Source organism: Schistocerca americana, chromosome 2, assembly GCF_021461395.2.
Source record: "Schistocerca americana isolate TAMUIC-IGC-003095 chromosome 2, iqSchAmer2.1, whole genome shotgun sequence".
In the NCBI taxonomy this organism is placed as follows: Eukaryota; Metazoa; Arthropoda; class Insecta; order Orthoptera; family Acrididae; genus Schistocerca; species Schistocerca americana.
Window position 1 is genome coordinate 202,936,080 of NC_060120.1, and position 20,035 is coordinate 202,956,114.

The 20,035-nt window shown below is 45.6% G+C and overlaps 1 protein-coding gene across 1 annotated transcript in view; it reads left to right on the forward strand.

Moving 5' to 3' along the window:
• LOC124593877 (probable G-protein coupled receptor 158) overlaps window positions 1-20,035 on the forward strand; it is a 343,981-nt gene that overhangs the window by 70,915 nt on the left and 253,031 nt on the right. The window contains exon 3 of the mRNA XM_047132224.1: window positions 4,864-5,021. Coding sequence (XP_046988180.1) covers window positions 4,864-5,021 — 158 coding nt within the window. The remainder of the gene's footprint in view (window positions 1-4,863; window positions 5,022-20,035) is intronic.

A 20,035-nucleotide genomic window follows, 5' to 3' on the forward strand; every position in this document is an offset into this window, starting at 1 on the left:
ATCTTATCCGCATAGCTGTAACAGATTGTGCAGCCACGTCTCGTTCCCTGAGTCAACAGATGGGGACGTTTGCAAGACAACAACCATCTGCACGAACAGTTCGACGACGTTTGCAGCAGCATGTTACGACCCGTGGCTCTACCCTTCACTCGGTCCCTGCGAAACCCTACATTTCAGCGGGATAATGCACGACCGCATGTTGCAGGTCCTGTACGGGCCTTTCTGGATACAGAAAATGTTCGACTGTTGCCCTGGCCAGCACATTCTCCAGATCTTTCACCAACTGAAAACGTCTGGTCAATGGTGGCCGAGCAACTGGCTCGTCACAATACGCCAGTCACTACTGTTGATGAAATGTCGTATCATGTTGAAGCTGCATTGGCAGCTGTACCTGTACGCACCATCCAAGCTCTGTTTGACTCAATGACCAGGCGTATCAAGGCCGTTATTACGGCCAGAGGTGGTTGTTGTGGGTACTGATTTCTCAGGATCTATGCACCGAAATTGTCTGAAAATGTAATGACATGTCAGTTCTAGTATAATATGTTTGTCCAATGAATACCCGTGTATCATCTGCATTTCTTCTTGGTGTAGCAATTTTAATGGCCAGTAGTATAGATTTCCCCAAACTAGTTTTGATGCCTGGTTTCGACAATGGGGCAAATATGTTCAAATGTACGGTAATTATATTGTAATTTTATGTAGAGGACAGTTCAGGCTATGAACTGCACTAATTACAATGTTATATGTTCGTTATTAATTTTTTATGACAAAGGAGGCATTACTTTTTGGTCCACGCTAGTGTTTACATTGGACTCGGATTACCGGATATTTCTCATTTGGGTTGCCAGGAGCACTTACTCTGGCGACTGGGCAAATAAATGCAATTTTGGTTTTTGCAATATATAGCTGGATAGAGCCCAGACAGATCTTACTAATCACCCCTATCGTAAGACTTCCAGCTGCGACAAAAAGAGTCGCTTCGTTTCCCATTAAAAAAAAAAAAAAAAAAAAAAAAAAAAAAAAAAAATTAATTGAAACTTTACGATGCCTCGGTCCCAGATTAATGCGTTATTCGTTTTATCGATGTGTTTTAGCAGGGACTGTAAAGCACGAAGAACGACCAGTACTCCAGCAGCGATTGAGCAGCGCTTCTGCACTTTGAATACATTTTACTTGCAACGGGAAAAAAACCGTCGCTTTCCATCGGCGCTGGACTCCGCATGAAGGACATGATGAGCAGTGTTTGTACGAGCTGACTCTAGTTACACATTGCAAAATGAAATTGCAGATATCCTGTGGAACACCCGAAAAAAGGCGCCTGACGACTTTTAGGTGAACTCCCTGTGTAGTTGACAGCACAAGTACCACAGATTCCCAAACATTTGTATCCCAGAAGGATCCCACCGGAGCCAAGATTTCCCTGGCGGAATGATCCATAGAATGTCCTGTGCGGATACAATGCTCGGCTATAGCTGACTTACTGGACTGTGAAAGGAGAGTGCGGCTATCATGTTCAAAACACCTTTCACTTGTGAGTGTGGTCCGAGCAATGCAGGCTTTGCCACACTCTCATTGTGTTATTTACCCTTCCGCAATCTCATATCATCCTTTATCAAGGAGGATAAAGGACTTACTTTGACACTGCGTTCCTTTACGATTACACGCCTGGTTGGCTGCGCGTGTTAGCACGCCGCTTCCGGATTCGGGGAGAAGCGCCGACCTCGGATAGAAATCACCCAGCTGATTGAAGCCGAGCCCGAGGGCGGTATGACTGTCAGCTTGAATGTGGGCGCTAGGCGGATCGCCACGTCTGACTAGGGGAATAACAGCCCAAGTTACACCATTCAGAAACATTTCGAGAACGTTCTCATGGGTTAACATTAGATGCAAATGAACGGGGCACGTAATTCGTAATTTCCGTCCCCCCCCCCCTCCCGCAGAGGGGGGTTGACAGCAGCTTAATACGCATCTCTACAGCCGATAGAAGAGTTATTAAAAACCTAATGGGAAGATAACAAACAATATAATAAAGGTGATAAAACGGTGACTTCGTTAAAAACAGTAAAGTGGCGGAATAGTTGCGGAAGTTAAAATAGAAAAAACAAGGGCTGACGATGCTAACAAAGAAATACAGTTAGTTCTCAGGCACAATTTAAAAAACACGCCGACAGTATGTTTTCTGTTCGCAACAGTGTAAAAACGGGGCACACTACATTAAACACTCAAACACTGCACCATAGATTAGAGACGAAAATAACACACAACAGCCTAACAGCCTAAGGCAGATGGGGGGGGGGGGGGGCAGATGGATGAGGGGAAAGAAGGGTGGCGAAAACAAAATGGAGGGAGCCGAAAGAGCGAGAGGACACAGAAAAGGGGGGGCAGGGTGGATGCGAGAAGGATTGGGGAAGGCAGCGGAGGAGAAAGCAAAAGGACTCGGGGGGGAGAGAACGAAGTCAAGGAGAGGATAGGCGAGGAAAAAACAGGATGCAAGGAGGGGGAGAAGAAGCCCAGTCCTTTTGACTGAGGAAGGTAGGGGGAGGTGAGGATCAGACATGGATATGTTCCAGGAAAAGGAAGAGAGGGGGGAAAGGAATCAGGTCATAGAGGATCCACGTGAGTGATGGGAGATGTATATAGAAGATGTGGCAGAGTGCATGGAGCTCGAGGATCTGCAGGAACTATAGAACTTGTGTGGGGGGGGGGGGCGGATATCCAGGCGGGACTGGCGCAGCAGAGGATGGGACTGATTAAGGATTTGTAGGTGTGGAGGATGGCAGAGGGATTCAACCCCTAACGTCCGTCCAGAGACGAGTTTAAGGAGTCGGAGGTGGTTGTGGGCTTTGGAGTGGATAGAGCGGAGATGAGGGTTCCAGGTGAGGTGACGGTCAATGGTGAGTCCAAGGTAGGTGAGGGTGGGGGTGAGGCGGACAGGACAGGCGCAGATTGTAAGGGAAAAATCAAGAAACTGGAAGGAGCGAGCGGTAACATTGCCGATATATAGGAATACCCTGGACTTGAACAGCTACTTGTCTCGGTCATGCTCATCTGACGTCTAACTTGCGCCGACAGCCTCCAGTGAAAAAAGAAAACTCATGGAATTCTCCTTAGGACAGAAATGCTTCAAAAATGTAGAAGAAATGAATTCGCAAATTGCGAATGCAACTGAAGACATGCGCGGAGGAACGAGCAACCCTCAACTGTAAAATCTTAGAGATAAGTGTTGCCAGCTGTTGCTGTGTATGGTAACTATTTAAATTGACATTAAAAGTGGTGTCACCCGTAAATATCACTTAGGGGTGAGGCAAATGTCAATTTTGATAAAGCACGTACCCAGCAGTAGGTGGCAGCACTCGTTCTAAGTTTTCGCATTTGAGGGTTTGCCTGTTTCTCCGCGCATGTCTTCGATTACGCAGTCACTGTACAACTTATTAGCGACGCATGAAAATTTGTACTGGACCTGGACTTTAACGCGGATGTACACCTACTTCTACATCTAAACTCCGCAAAATACCGACATTTCCCCTCCTGTTCCACTCGCAAACAGAGCGAGGGAAGGACGACTGTCTATGTGCCTCCGAATGAGCCCTAATTTCCCGTATCTTATCTTTGTGGTCCTTAGGAGCAATGTATGTTGGCGGCACTAGAATCGTTCGGCAGTCTGCTGCAAACGCCGGTTCTCTAAATTCTATCAGCCGTGTTTCTGGAAAAGAACGTCGACTTTCCTTTAGGGATTGCCATTTTAGTTACCGAAGCATCTCCGTAAGACGTGTTGTTCGAACCTACCGGTAACATATCTAGCAGCCCGCCTCTGAATTTCTCAGATGTCTTCCTTCAATCCGACCTGGTACGGATCTCGAACACTCTAGCAGTAATCAAGAACAGATCGCACCAGCGTTCTATATGCGGTCTCCTTTACAGATGAATCACTCTTTCCTAAAACTCTCCCAATAAATCGAAGTCGGCCATTCGCCTTCCCTACCACAATTCTGATATGCTTCTTCCACCTCATCTCTCTCAATGCAAGTAATCGCTTTAACTACTTCATCTATCCGTGCACGTCTCCCAGATCAGTCTAACCTCCATACGTCACAGCGCCTACGTCCTTTAGTGCACGCATTCATTATGTGTATTCCCACACAGGGAGAGAGTATGTTACCATCATCATTTTCGTCTATCTTGGCAAGTAATACAAGTTTGTAATGTGGTACTTTTCAGCGTCCGTATAGCACTATGCGGAGTCCTTCTGAAGGAACAGTTACTACCGATGATCTAAAGCCGTATGAGGTGGAATAAATGTATTGATAAACTGCGAATGCTGTGATTATGATTAGACATCTGCTGCACAATTTATTAGTGACACATGAAATCTCTACTGGATCGTGACTTGAACCTAGATTTAGTGCTTAATGCCAGCAGTCGCCTTAACCTCTCTAGCTATCCCTGCACACCTCCCTAGGCAATCGAAACCTCCACTTGTCATAGCGTATACGCCCATTAGTGCTCGCACGCGTTGTGTGTATTACCGCACAGGGAGAGAATGTGTTACTGTCATGGTTTTGACCTGTCCTGGCATGCAATACAAATTTGCAGTTTCTGTCTTTTTCGGGATCTATATAGTGCTACACACGCATGTCTGAAGGACATTGCATAGTACTATACAAACACTGAAAAATACAAACATTGTAGACGTGTTGTCGTATTTGTAACTGTTGTGCAGATAACACATTCCCATTCATTAACTTAATCTTGAATTAAGGTATCACAAACGATATGACTAGAGACGGAGAGAAAGGTGGGTTTCGCTTCCAAATACACCCCAACAGATGCAGCACATGATAGTGATGTATGTTGTTGCAGTGCGAACGCGCGTCGGCGGACAACTACACGTGCTGGTGTGTGGGGGCGGGCGACGCTGTGGCGGCTGGAGCGGGGGCGGCGGTCGCCTCCTGGAACTTCCGGCGCGCGGAGCTGGAGGAGGCGCTGCTGCATGCCACCAACAACCTCACACTGCTCAGGTCAGTCCCGAGCCGGGCTCAAACATTATCTCGGCTCAAGGAGCGGACGTCACATGGCTACTCGGATCTGCTCTAGCCAGGGTATGAAAATCAGTATTACCCAGTACTTACATGAACATCTGAATTAGACAGGAATATCTGCCTTGTAGCGTGTAATCCATCCTTTCACCCTGAAGACAATGGCGACACGTCATAGCACTACATGACACGAAAAATAATGTGGGAGTGGAGCATCATGATCCATTGCGACTTAGGAGGCTTGGTGTGAGTTAAACGAAAATTGCACCTAACTTCCACCGTTACTGAGTGAATGCTAGTACTTAAGATATATGGTACCTGAAGATATTTGTAGAATAAAAATCTGCTTCAACTGCCAGTAATTTACTTAATTTGTTCAACGACCAGTTTTGAAGCTTAATACTTCTTCAGGTTCAACCAACTGAGAAAAAGAGGAGGGACTACTAGCATACAAGTACGAGGAGGTTGATATACTAAAATGAAAGCTACAGATGGGAAAGTGGCGTACTTACATAATTATGCAACGTAAATGTTTGCCACTCAGTCACGGGCCGCGAGCCCAAGAGAGTTCGATACCTGGTCCGTGATCGGTGGTATTTAGTAACGTGATCTGTAATTAGGATTTTGGGCTATTTTGGCTTTTGTGGCGGTGCACACAAACGCGAGAGACCCCAACCGTAGCTGCTATATCGCTCTTCATTCCATTCCCTTGTGTTACAGTTATTGCTTCATGGGGAGCAAGGTAGGGGTGGGGGGATGGAGGGGGGAGTGCAGTCATGATGTCTACATAAATGGGGGAACCCCATCTCCCGCAGAGTGATTAAATAAGGAGTTGGTATCAATATATTATTGACTTTCATTTGAATTTCGTGTTATGAGATCCTTCTGCTCCAGCACAGAGTGAGTCTTTTGCCTACCAGTTTTTTCTTGGAGGGTTGGGAAGGGAGGGGGCGAGGGTAGGGAGGGTGGAACGTCCTCTGGTGGTAGCACTATGCACTAGTTCAGTCGATCCCCGTATGTCAAGGTGAGTGCACAAAGGAAAATTTTCCAGTAAGACGACACCTCCAATCTGCCGGCATGTAATTACATGATTAGGACACGTAGTTGCCGGATGTGAGGTTTTCCCACCAAGTAAAAGTGAGATCCAGCCCCTTCAAATTGGATTTTATAAGCCTATGCTATATAATTGAATTTCTTGTCGTGAGATCCTTTCTCTCCAGCATAGGTGGCAGCTTAGAGCTCATGGCGGAATCCATTCTCAGTCAGGAATTTAGCTTGAAAGGAAGGTGTCTCGCGTCCGTCGGAATTCCAAAAGGGTTTACCGGATAAATGCTACTTTGTTTGCGGTTCTGTCCGATCACGACTGACGGAGCGTCCAGGCCCAGCAGTGGCACGTGTTTCGACGGGAATTTCTCGGATGCTTCGTTTGGGTTTTAGCATGACATACGGTCTGTCAGTCACGGACCCCTAGCGCACAGCCGTGCATGTCGTAGCCGCCTCTCAGGCTTTCGCCCGTGCACCCCGACTCCGGCCAGCCTGCGCAGGTGGCAACTTCTGTGGTCCAGTGGACGGCGCATGCTTTGCGATGGAACGATTTTTAACAGCGTAATTACACACGATGGGTGTTGCATGACAGTATTCCTTGCGCGATCAGAATAAAAAAAGCGGTCAATTTAGTTACTTCTTTACAAGACCTGCATCTTCCCATACAACAGAGAGTGATGACGAAGAGAAATCCAACCCCTGAAAACTTAATTTTTTGTATGTAAAGAATATACCCTCTGCTTTGTGATTGAATTTTCTGTCCTGAGAGCCTTCTTCTTCACCACAGAGCCTCCCATTTCCAAGCAGGGGAGGGATAAAGGGGAGGGCAGGGTAAAGGGGCTTACCAGAGGGTGAGGCGTTAATTAATTGATCAACTTAATTAAGCAGTCAATCAAATTGATAGAGTGAGAGGATTCTACTTGAATAACTCAGGTCTGAAAGTGTAGTTGTTTCAACGAGGGGGAGGGGGGGGAGTTGGAGGTTTCCTGAGGGGTTGGAAGGGAGGAATGGGGGGGGGGGGGAAGGGACGGGGGAACAATAGGTTAAGGACCTGTCAATTAAAAGGAAGGATTATCCCCAGGGGTTCATAACATGTCAATGAAAAAAGAACAATGGATTGGTCTCTGAGAACATGCTTGCCCCTGATGTAGGCAACCCACACTACAAATTGTCCTCGTGCCACCCTTGCCATACTGGTATCGTGCTAGTCATTTGCCCCAGGATAGGTGTTGTGCCAATAGAATTGCCTGCGATCACTGTATGTAGGTAGCCCTCTTTAGACACATAAGAAATAGGTTTTCTTCTTTCATGTTAAATATAAAGTAATGATAAATGTGATGATATAGATTCATTCCTTACACTTTGGTGCTGTATTTAAGATATCATGTAAGCGTCAACATTGGATGCTCCCTGTAACTGCTGCACCAGGTGGAAGCATGCCGTGTAGCTGTAACTCCCAAGTCCTTCAATTGGACCTGTAACATAACAAATTATTGTGTTTCATTTTCTATATATTTTCTGTCAGATTACTTAAAAAAACTAATCTCCGCCCGAAAAGGCCATGTAGGCCCAATGGTACAGACTGACCGCCATGTCATCCTCAGCCCATAGGCGTCACTGGATGCAGATATGGAGGGGCATGTGGTGAGCACATCGCTCTCAGTCGCTGAAATTGTTCCAGCGAAACTTGAGCGGTTTCAGCCACTGAGGTCTACTGACTGTTCTAGACATCATCAACATCAGCTAATGGTGCTTTTCTGAAGATGGCCCAAGACTAGACCGAAACTGGTCATTTTAATAAAATAACCAAACCGATCTAGACTGCTTTTCACTGATTTTACAATGGATCGGCATTTAAAACTTTGTCACACAGCCAGTAGGCCTTCGGGTGGGCCGAAAACAAAGCAGCTACTCGACTAGAGGACATGGAACTAACGTCGTTCATATGCAAAAATAATACTTTTCTCACACAACAAATGTCACTGCCCGATCAACACGCAACTTACTTGTATCTGCGGAAAAGTAAAACATGCTAATATTCAAGTGTTATACAACAATTTCCACAGTCTCCGAAATGCATTGGAGCCCGTGAGAGTGTTAGCTCCGAGGTTAATACTTTCATGTGCTTTCGTGGAGCGTCCTTCCGTTATAGTGATGTTGCTGTGAGCGTGACCACGAGTTCAAATGGTTCAAATGGCTCTGAGCACTATGGGACTTAACTTCTGAGGTCATCAGTCCCCTAGAACTTAGAACTACTCCGGCCGGCGACCACGAGTTAAGTAGCCGTCTTGCTCTCGGACAATAGAGCGAACAGTAGCATACTCTCTGCAGAAGGCGCAGGATCGCTGTAGCACCTGAGCACGGGCATCATCGCAGAGGGTACATCGTGCAGAAACCTGGAAGAGGGGAGGGGGTTATTTCTGGAGGGCCGCTGCGGCCGCGAGTTCCAGCGGAGGGGAAGGCGGGAGCCGTGACGTGGCACCACGCCGCGCGGCATTGTGGGTCCGGGTCGCGCGCCGCGGTTGTAATCCGGGAGAGTGGCGGCCATTGTCCGCAGCACCCGTCTGCGGTGTCCACGGCACAGTGGATACATCTCGGCCTGCCGCTGTTCGCTGTTCAGCACTTTTCTGCCTTTGTACCGCGACCCGCATTCTGCTGGGACCCGGCTCCATTTGAAAGGTGCCCGGTGGCGTTCTCAGCGAAAATGGGCCACGCGGTATCGCATCATACTCTGCATTAACGCAGCGTGTAACTGTAAGGTGCAGTTCTCGCTCTGGTACGATTCGTTGTGCACCGACGGCTAAAGAATCACAACAACAAGAAGGAGTTGTGCGACGTAAGCGAAAGTTGGTGTATGGATTTCTACATCTGAAAGGTGCTGTCTATTCATATATTATACTAGAACTGACATGCGATTACATTTTCAGACAATTTGGGTGAATAGATCCTGAGAAATCAGAACCCAGAACAACCACCTTGGGCCGTAATAACGACCTTGATACGCCTGGGTATTGAGTCAAACAGAGCTCGGATGGCGTGTACAGGTATAGCTGCCCACGCAGCTTCAACACGATACCACAGTTCATCAAGAGTAGTGACTGGCGTATTGCGACGAGCCAGTTGCTCGGCCACCATTGATCAGACGTTTGGCATTAGTGAGAGACCTGGAGAATGTGCTGGCCAGGGCAGCAGTCGAACATTTTCTGTATCCAGAAAGGCCCTTACGGGACCTGTAACATGCGGTCGTGCATTATCCTGCTGAAATGTAGGGTTTCGCAGAGATCGAATAAAGGTCGTAACACATCTGAAATGTAAAGTCCACTGTTAAAAGTGCCGTCAATGCGAACAAGAGGTGACCGAGACGTGTAACCAATGGCACCCCATACCATCACGCTGGGTGATACGCCATTATGGCGATGACGAATGCACGCTTCCAATGTGCGTTCACCGCGATGTCGTTAAACACGGATGCGACCTTCATGATGCTGTAAACAGAACCTGGATTCATCCGAAAAAATTACGTTTTGCCATTCGTGCACACAGGTTCGTTGTTGAGTACACCACCGCAGGCGCTCCTGTCTGTGATGCAGCGTCAAGGGTAACCGCAGCCATGGTCTCCGAGCTGATAGTCAATACTGCTGCAAACGTCGTCGAACTCTTCGTGCAGATGGTTGTTTTCTTGCAAACGTCCACATCTGTTGACTCAGGGATCGAGACGTGGCTATGCGGATAACATGACTGTCATCTCGACTACTAGTGATATGAGGCCGTTGGGATCCAGCACGGCGTTCCGTATTACCCTCCTGAACCCACCGATTCCATATTCTGCTAACAGTCATTGGATCTCGACGAACGCGAACATCAAAGTCGTGACACGATAAACCGCAATCGCGATACCCTACAATCCGACTTTTATCAAAGTCGGAAACGTGATGATACGCATTTCTCTTCCTTAGATGAGGCATCACAACAACGTTTCACCAGGCAACTCCGGTCAACTGCTGTTTCTGTATGAGAAATCAGTAGGAAACTTTCCTCATGTTAGCACGTTGTAGGTGTCGTCGCCGGCGCCAACCTTGTGTGAATGCTCTGAAAAGCTAATCATTTGCATATCACAGAATCTTCTTCCTGTCGGTTAAATTTCGCGTCTGTAGCACGTCATCTTCGTGGTGTAGCAATTTTAATGGCCAGTAGTGTATTTCACCCCAGCAGCGCGTGGGTGATGTTGGTATATTTGTTTTAAATACACGCTATAACGATCCTTAGTGTTAGTTACCGCCGGCCGGGGTGGCCGAGCCGTTCTAGGCGCTACAGTCTGGAACCGCGTGACCGCTACGGTCGCAGGTTAGAATCCTGCCTCGGGCATGGATGTGTGTAATGTCCTTAGGTTAGTTAGGCTTAATTAGTTCCAAGTTCTAGGGGACTGATGACCTTAGAAGTTAAGTCCCATAGTGCTCAGAGCAGTTTGAACCATTTGTTAGTTACCTTTGAGAATGGACGTGATGAACTGACGTTAGTCAAGATGCCTATAAGGCGACAAAGTTACCATTATCAACACCTCACTGAGTTCGAACGAGGTCGCGTAACAGGGTTACGAGAAGCTGGATGCTCCGTCTGTGATACTGTGCAGAAACACTTGACGAGAATGTAGCCACTGTACATGATTGCTGGCAGCGGTGGGCACGGGACTGTACGGTCGCAAGAAGACTCGGCTTTGGATGGCCACAGGGTACTGCGAAGAGGGAAGACCATCTTGTTTGATGTATGGCTATGGCTCACAGCGCTGCAGCAATCTGAGCAGCATTTGGCATCACAGAAACACAACGAACAGTTAAAAATCTGTTACTTCAAGGAAGCTCCGAGCCAGACCCACTGTGACGTGGTACATTCCACTGACTGAGACGTGGTACTTAGTGAAAGGCAGTATTCGGTGTGCACAGGGCCGTAATCAGTTACCGTTTGTTGCTCAGTTTTTTCTTTAAATCACGTGCACTTTATTTGGAAATAATTTCAAATAAAGTTGACAATAAGGAACAATCATGAAATTTGAATGTTAAGACACAATCTCTTATTAAAAAAATACTTAAGCAAGTTGCACTCACCGCTGAAAGCCTTATTGACCAGTAATTCAAATTATTTGTTGCCTGAAGGCCCCAATAGTAATAACAAAAAACAATTTGACGGCTGAAGGCTTGGATTGCTAATTGTTAAGAACCAGTTAAACTTCTCCAAGAGATACTAAAATATTTAAAAAAGGGCAATCATCAAAATTTCACTATTTAGAGACAATACGTAATTAAAAATTCTTAAGACCAATTGCATTCATGGCTGAAGGCCTCATTGACAAGTAATTCAAATTATTTGTCGACTGATGGCCCCAACAGTAATAACTCAGAAAACATTTGGATGGCTGAAGACCTGGATAGCAAATTTTTGAGAAGCAATTAAACTTCTTTGAGAGATATTTAAAGAACAATCATCAACATTTCAGTGTTAAGATATTTTGTCTAATTAAAATTTCTTAAGACAAGTTACACTCGCAGCAGAAGGCCTTGTTAACAAGAAATTCAAACTCTTTGTCGGCTGAAGGCCCAAACAGTAATAATACAAAATTAAAATATTAAAAAAAAAAAACAATCATCACAATCTGACCAAATCAAGAGAGAAGTGGGCCTTAGACAGTGCTCCAAGGATCGATCTGGGAAAGTCGCTCAACTTCGTAAACGATGAGAAAGGCAGCCAGGAGATGTATTCACTTAACTGGATGGCAACTCAGACTAGTGACAGTTTAAACGCAGACCAACACTCTTGCAAAATCTACCTAACGTCTGGTAACCAACACAACGATGGAATAACTCAGGCAAGGCGGAACCGGCGGACAGCACTGCGTCTTCTGAATCTGGTGCTTAGAACATCCAGAAGCAGATGGAACCACTACGACCAGAGTAGTCCAAAAGATACAAATATCCGAATCACAATCAAGGAGGCTGTCGAACTACATGCCTTACCGGACAGCAACGGCAAGGCGACGAAAGGTACACTGCCACGAAAATACGCTAACCTACCCTTTCAGGTAACTGGGGCGTTAGCGGCCACTAGGCAGAAAAATACCGCTGGTTGAACTTCACCAAAAATAACACAAGGAATTCAATGATTAATAATAAGAAGCGGAGGCTAATTAATTTCACCAACTCCAAACACTCCTCTCGTTGCTCTTTGTCTCAGCGACCCTGCGAGCAGCAACGCGCAAACAAACGGCGTGATCCAGAATGAGATTTTCACTCTGCAGCGGAGTGTGCGCTGATATGAAACTTCCTGGCAGATTAAAACTGTGTGCCCGACCGAGATTCGAACTCGGGACCTTTGCCTTCCGCGGGCAAGTGCTCTACCGTCTGAGCTACCGAAGCACGACTCACACCCGGCCCTCACAGCTTTACTTCCGCCAGTATCTCGTCTCCTACCTTCCAAACTTTACAGTTCTCCTGCGAAACTTGCAGAACTAGCACTCCTGAAAGAAAGGATACTGCGGAGACATGGCTTAGCCACAGCTTGGGGGATGTTTCCAGAATGAGATTTTCACTCTGCAGCGGAGCGTGCGCTGATATGAAACTTCCTGGCAGATTAAAACTGTGTGCCCGACCGAGACTCGAACTCGGGACCTTTGCCTTTCACGGGCAAGTGCTCTACTTGTATCTACAGTATCCTTTCTTTCAGGAGTGTTAGTTCTGCAAGTTTCGCAGGAGAACTTCTGTAAAGTTTGGAAGGTAGGAGACGAGATACTGGCAGAAGTAAAGCTGTGAGGGCCGGGCGTGAGTCGTGCTTCGGTAGCTGAGATGGTAGAGCACTTGCCCGCCAAAGGCAAAGGACCCGAGTTCGAGTCTCGCTCGGGCACACAGTTTTAATCTTCCAGGAAGTTTCAAACGGCGTGATCTCAATATAGATGAGGTTTCACTACTGGGTTAATGTTCACTCGACTAAAACGTCCTGGGCCCAGTGGACAAAGAGGTTGTGGCCCTCACAACTACAGCCCCTCGATCCGGCAATGGCTGCGTGCCGCCAGCGGTCCCGGCATGTCCTAGCGCTGCTGGACCTCACTCCTGCTCCGTCCCAACTCCTCGACAGACACCGATCCGGAAAACACTTGACGTCCCTCCATAGACAGTACCACCATACTAGATATCGATAACCGTTGTTGCTGCCACTCGTGAACAGACCACGCTAGCAAATGTAGTGGAGCCGGTAAACACGAGAAGAAAATTAGACGCCACTATCCCTATTATACAATGCCAACCTACCAACAGCACCAACGCGAGCCGCAACACGGCTCGCACTGACCCAAAATCGCCACAATTTGCGACTTCAGTGGTCTCAAGCTAGAGTTCGTTGGAGGCCGGGCTGGTGACCTGTTGTGTTTTCTGATGGAAATCTGGTTCTACCTCGGTGCCAGTGTTGGCCGTGTACCGTTTAGAAGGAGACCAGCTGAAGGCCTGCATCTTACCTGTCTGCGTACTGGACACATTGACGTACACCTGGAGTTAGGGTCTGGGGTGCGATTTCGTATGACAGCAGCAACACTCTCGCGGTTATCCTATGCACCCTGACTGTCAATTAGTAAATAAAGCTGGTAATTCGACCTGTTGTGCTCCCATTCATGAACAACACTCCAGAGGATGTTTTACTACAGAACTACAGGACAACGCTCGCCCAAATACCGCTGTTGGAACCCAATACGCTCCACAGAGTGTCGACATGTTTCCTTGGCCTGATCAGTCTCCAGATGTGTTCCCTATAGAGCATATGTGGGCATTAGACAAATGTATTCCCTATATTCCATTACTCTACAGTAATTATTTTTTGGCGTTGCGATTTTTTTACGTCAGTATAAGTTCGCGCGACGCGACGCTTATCGGTGCGACACTCGTTCCCACTGGGGCTATAGGATACGCGACGCGACCTGTGTTACTACAAACAAGACAGCACGAATCCCGTTTCTGGCTAAGTTGCAATTACGAGCTCAAACAACCGAAAAAGAGAAGGAACTACTAGGTGCACCCATACAACGCTATTAATATCAAACATACACTGACGAGCCAAAGCGTACCATGTTTGTCCGTCTTTAGAACGAATTACATCACTGATTCTGTTTGTAGGTTTGTGGAGGTGCGTGGAATTATACGTCTACTCACAACTAATGTAATTCGCTTAAATAACGGCCGCTGATTTGCGTACGCAGTGATGGCGCCCAATAGCGAGCCAGATGAGCCAGTTATGTCGCCGAGACATCACAATCAGTTCCCTATAAGGCTCCTCAAAAATACTGTAGCACGGTTCTGGCTCCGAGGCACGGCATATTATTACGATAATTAAGAAGCAGCCTTGATCTCATGTTTCTTTTAATCGAAGTGACCGGTTTCAATCTTTAAGGATCATCTTCAGACTCCAGAACGGCAGGTGGACTTCCATGGAGCAGGCTGCGCCGATCCACGACGCTGAACTGACTGCGAATGTATTCAAAAATTTTATATTATACTGCTGAAAGATGTCATCTTCGTCGGAGAAGACGTTAAGCATGAAGCGATGGAGGTAGTTCGTATCTGCCAGCCTCTCTTCGACTGCTACATTAGCACGCACAGGAGAATATCTCCCGTAGTGTAATATTGCTTCTACCGGTCTGCGTCCGCGGCGTGCTGCACGTTTAGAGCCGCCGTTAACCTCGATGACGGCATTTGTGGAGACGACCATCCACCTAGAGTACGAAAATTTGATTCAGACGAAGAGCCGGCACGCTTCCATTGATCGATGCTTGAATCCCCATGGTCCCGTGTCCACTGCAGTCGTAATTGGCGATGTCGTTGGGTCAACAAGTGAACACGCAGGAACTCTTTGCTGTGGAGCTCAGTGTTCAACAATGTCTGGTGAATGGTGTGCTCGAAACACTTGTGCGTGCACCAGCATTGTGCTCTTTCGCCAGAGATGCCACAGATCACCATCTATCCTATTTTGCAGAGTAGACAAGCCTCCGTACCCCACATTCTGTGAAGAGTAGTGGACATCCAATCATTTAGCGCCTAGTGCTAGTTTCACTGTCCTATCTCTTTCAGTACATGTTCACAACAGAAGCACGAGGACATTTGACCAGCTTCGCCATTTTCGAGACACTTGTTCACAATCTCTGAATAATATTAGTAATAATATGTCCTTTGTCGAAGAAGCTTATCTCAATGGATTTTCCCATTTGGAGATCATATCTTCTATAGGATGATTCCTCATCCATGTCTGCTCCCCTTACATGCTTTTGTTACCACGTTATGTGCCCACAATGCCTCCAGGCAGCATCCCACGTCGCGGTGGATAGTGTCATTATGTTTTGGCTCATCAGCGTAATTCGGTTCAGTCTCTCGTGAGCTCTCTCAAACACCGTCATAAATTCCACGAATATTACAGAAACAGTCCAGACAGTTTCCACTTTTCAGAGCAAGCAGTATCATCTACTTTGATAAACCAAGACAAATTTTCGTCTTGCAATGTCTCCCCCTGATAACCTACTCATTACAATACGGTAAGTTGTTGAATGTGATTAAATTACATTGAAATAGCTACCATGGAGAGTTTATTTTAATAAGAGCACATAGTGTGGTACTTTATTTAGTGTAGTACATGTATAACGAAGATAATGAGGTAAAAACGATGGCACAAAGTCCGCAGCACTTTCTTATCTGTTTCTTTGATTTCCGAGGCTTTGTGCCAAGCTCGTCACATCTGCCAAACTTAGTATCCGCGGCGCTGTATTGGCTGGCCAATACTATTTAAAGGCTATAACCAGCACCGGACATCCGCTCACTCCGAATACCGACCTCAAGGACGTCTCCACGGAAGACTACGTCTTCGACATCGGAATAATACATGGAATTAAGTGTATGTGCGTTACAACGGACTCAGGAGGGAAACTTAGAAGTTATCTTTTGTTGCCTCTAGTAGGAAATTATTACTGGCTTTGTGATTGTGACTTTTCGTTGTTATTCAGACATTTCAATGTAGACTCACGTCAATAAAAGTTGTCATAAAAACGTTCGAATTGTCAGTTACAACACAACTGGCGACGAGGATGGGATCCTCGGTCCTGTGTCGTGTTAGATGTGTTGCCGGCCCGAAGGGGCTACGTTGGTGGCGGCTTTACAGACAGTAAAGTCGTAAGCATGATAATTCGTACTAATCGACTCAAGTAATGACATGAAGGTATAGTTGAACCTGGGTTCGAATGTCGTGGACGAAATAGTGCGCAGCATTACACGTAGGAGGCATGGAGGCCTGATTTTGATTACTGATGGGAACTACGTAGGCTATAACAAGCAAGAATAGGGGTGCAATCGGATTTTTTCCGGAAGGGAAGGAAAATAAAACAATTTCTAGGAAAATATAGGAGAGTGTGCTGCTGGAAGATATCGGAGTAAGTAGTGAAAGTCAAAATACGTCTTTAAAATTGGAGTAATAAAATAAACAACTGTGCTGTTATTTCTGTGTTAGCGTTAAATAATTTCACTTTTTTGCATAAGTCCTGCTATAACTGCTGTATAACAGTTAAGAATCGCTCAGTCTATTAAATAAAATAAAAGTTACATCTAGACCCGAAATCGAATTGTGAAAATCGAGTAGTCTAATGCACAACTCCATCCACTGTACTAATTGCACTGTACACCAAAACAGCGTTGAATGAGTTGTTTGTTGTAAATGTGATTACAGTGTTGCCTAACTGGTCTTATCTGACGACTCGTTTTCTGTTGAAAATGTTCACTGGACGAACAGTTAGTAGCCTTTGCAAGAAATCGCGCTGCAGATGCCAAACGAGCAAATTTTGGTGGTCCCCCTAGTCTCTATGTTTCTTATCGCATTCAGTCTCGCTGTGGGCAGTGGCCATAAAGTTTTGACTCATCGTTATGTTTGAGATCATTATATAAAAGAAACCTCACATGAAACAGTCGGTTAAAGATTTGTGATATTAGATGAACTTGATCGGTGTTATGTATGAGGCGGAACTATGGGCCTCATGGAAAAAGGGTGACCCGGCTGAGTCACGCAATTTGACTCTTAGTCTGATTACGAGGTGTGGCCATTACTTGCATGCGTTGATCACGTAGGCTGACGTGAGAATCAATGAACTATACTTGACGGGATGTATCTGGAACATCTTAGGTGATTAGAAAGTTAGTAGACAGCAGTACAATAAAATACTTAGCCTTAATTCAGCATCAGCGGTGAACGTCGATCTTAACTTTGTACAATAATATTTACAAGTGCAGTTAGAGACTGAACTGCGGATACTTCTTTACAATTCTGATTGCTTCACAAATATAGATCAATTGTCAATGCAAAAACTGTATGTGGCGCCTGGCTACGTCGTAGCTACTGACTTAGCTGAAGGCTAGCGTCTATGCAAATGAGACCTCTGAAGCTGTAACAAGTGAACCATTCCTACTAAAATCGGCTGTAGAGAACTGGCCAATGCGCTAGCTTGTCTCTTAAGACCAGCCGAGTGGCGGCGCTCGATCTGCTAGCGTCGACAGTGGCGACTCGCGGGTCCGATGTGTACTGACGGACCGCGGCCGATTTGAAGCCTACAACCTAGCAAGTGTGGTGCCTTGCGGTGACGCCACAATCTGTATGTATTGTCTGAGCTGCTGTTAACACTTTGGCGTTATGATGCAGAAGCAACCCTCATCGGCGGAGCGTGTAGAAATATAATGGAAGCGACTTAACTGGTTCATCACACAGTGACGACAGCGATGCGACACCCATACATAATCTCTATCATATCGCCCGACGCAACAGATAGTGCCCATTGCTCCAAGAAACCCGTATGCTACGATACGCGGGGAGCGAAATTTCAAGTCATCCGATTTGCCTAAAAAAATTTGTTTCATGTAGATGGAGAAAAACTACATCCGTCTCTGTAGTTATTTCCTGAGGAAAACTTTTACTTTTCGCGTTAAACAATTAAAAAACACTCTCTTGAAATTCACTCGTGTTCCCCACTACACAATTGTTCTCATTCGATTTTGAGGAAACTATTTGGTAAAAAAGAAAGAAATTGTTTTTCCGCATCTTAAAGCCGCAAATCACAGCGGATGTCCGGTGCTGGTTATAGCCTTTAAATAGTATTGGCCAGCCAATCAGATGTTGGTGTAGTAATACTTCCTGCAGGCCATCTCGAACTCCCTCTGCAGGAAGTAGTACACGGAATGTCTGTTTCCAAAATAGCCGATGTTTACCATTGCTTACGCCTTTGGGCATAGGCAACCTCGGTCCTGTGTCATGTTAGATGTGTTGCCGGCCCGCAGGGGCTACCTTGGCTATTGCATAACACTGTCTATTTCATTTCTTTAGGACATGATATCGCAAAGAGGTCTACCAATCCGCTTCACGGGCAATTACGTAATTCTGTCATCGTGTAACGACTGGTTATGCCTATGTCTTTCAGTTTTTAGGCTAGTGGCCACTCTTACTGAATAAGGTTTGTATCTTCACGTTCATAAGTTTTGTAATTATATCTGCTCTTTGACAAGTAATTAATTTTAACTGGTTATTACTCTTCAAGAATATTTTTGACATACCTGACGAATAATTGTTATACCGCCAGCTAAAAATCTGTGTCTTTAGGATATACATCGTTTAAGATACAGTGTATTGTACAGCTTTATCGTGCAGATTACAATCAGAAAATAAACAAATGAAACCTAGTCCCAGAATATATCTCTCAAACTCGAGTACCGTAACGCAAAACTTTACTCACTACAGTAAATAGGCACCACCGGTACACCGTACACACAACTCTTTTTAAATATGATTGTAGTGTTGCCAGATTGCCTTTTGTGCCATCCATTTTCTACTGAAAACATGCACGGGACGAAAGTTTGTAACGGACATTTTTGTACTGTTAGTATACAACGAATCACACTGTGGAGTATGAGAGCGCGAATTTTTGTTCACCCTGTACAAGCGCAGAACTAACGAATGGGGAACCATTATAGCTACTATACGGGCCACAAATGGGAAGAGCCGCTGACCCAATTGACTCTGACAAGGGGAAGATTGTTATGGCCCACTGGCTGGAAACGACCATTTAGGAAACGGCGAACCTGGACGCTACTTTCGTAACCATCTGTGGAAAGTGACTGAGGGACTGTGAAAAGTCAAGTGGTCGACAACATGTTGGACATTTTAGACGAACGTGGCATTTCAAATGAAAGCTTTTGTGCATCTGCTTGTATCTTGATTGGCTCTCGCTCGCAACGGCCAATACGCAGCGAGAGGAAGTTAGTCGAAAATGTGACACATTAAGAATTGCATTATTACAGTGTCGCCGGGAGTGTGAGCACTCCAGTAAAGCATGTGATAGCTTACGTTAAAGTTTACTCCATTCGTATTACTAATGTCATCATAAATCCATCGGCTTAGCACTATAAATGTTAGCATATCTAATACGCTTCTGCTTTTAATATGCAGGGTGTACATTCGAAGTTGACAAACCAGAATAAATCGAAAAATAAGTTTCACACGAAAAGATGTGTAGAATCCAGATTATTTTCGAGGGGACAGCCCGCTGGGGGGTGCGACGGGAGGCCACTTTAAAATTTCAAATGGGGACCCCCATTTTTTATTGCAGAATCAGATTCTACATAAAAAAACTACGTACACTTTGTCTTAAACATTTGTTTTGATTCTTGGTAGTTGCCGCTGTAATTCAAGAAAATCCATTTTCTCATTTTTGCGTGGAAAATGGTTACAGGTAAATGAAAAACACTTATTTACTTCGTAAATTTTGATTCGCTAAAACTAAAACTCACCCTTTCTCCCCACAGGGTGGGGTTTGAGAGAGAGGAATTACAAGTGATTTTTTCTTAATCGGTTTGATTGATCTTTCAAGCATACGTTGTTCAATAAATACTTTTGTCAAG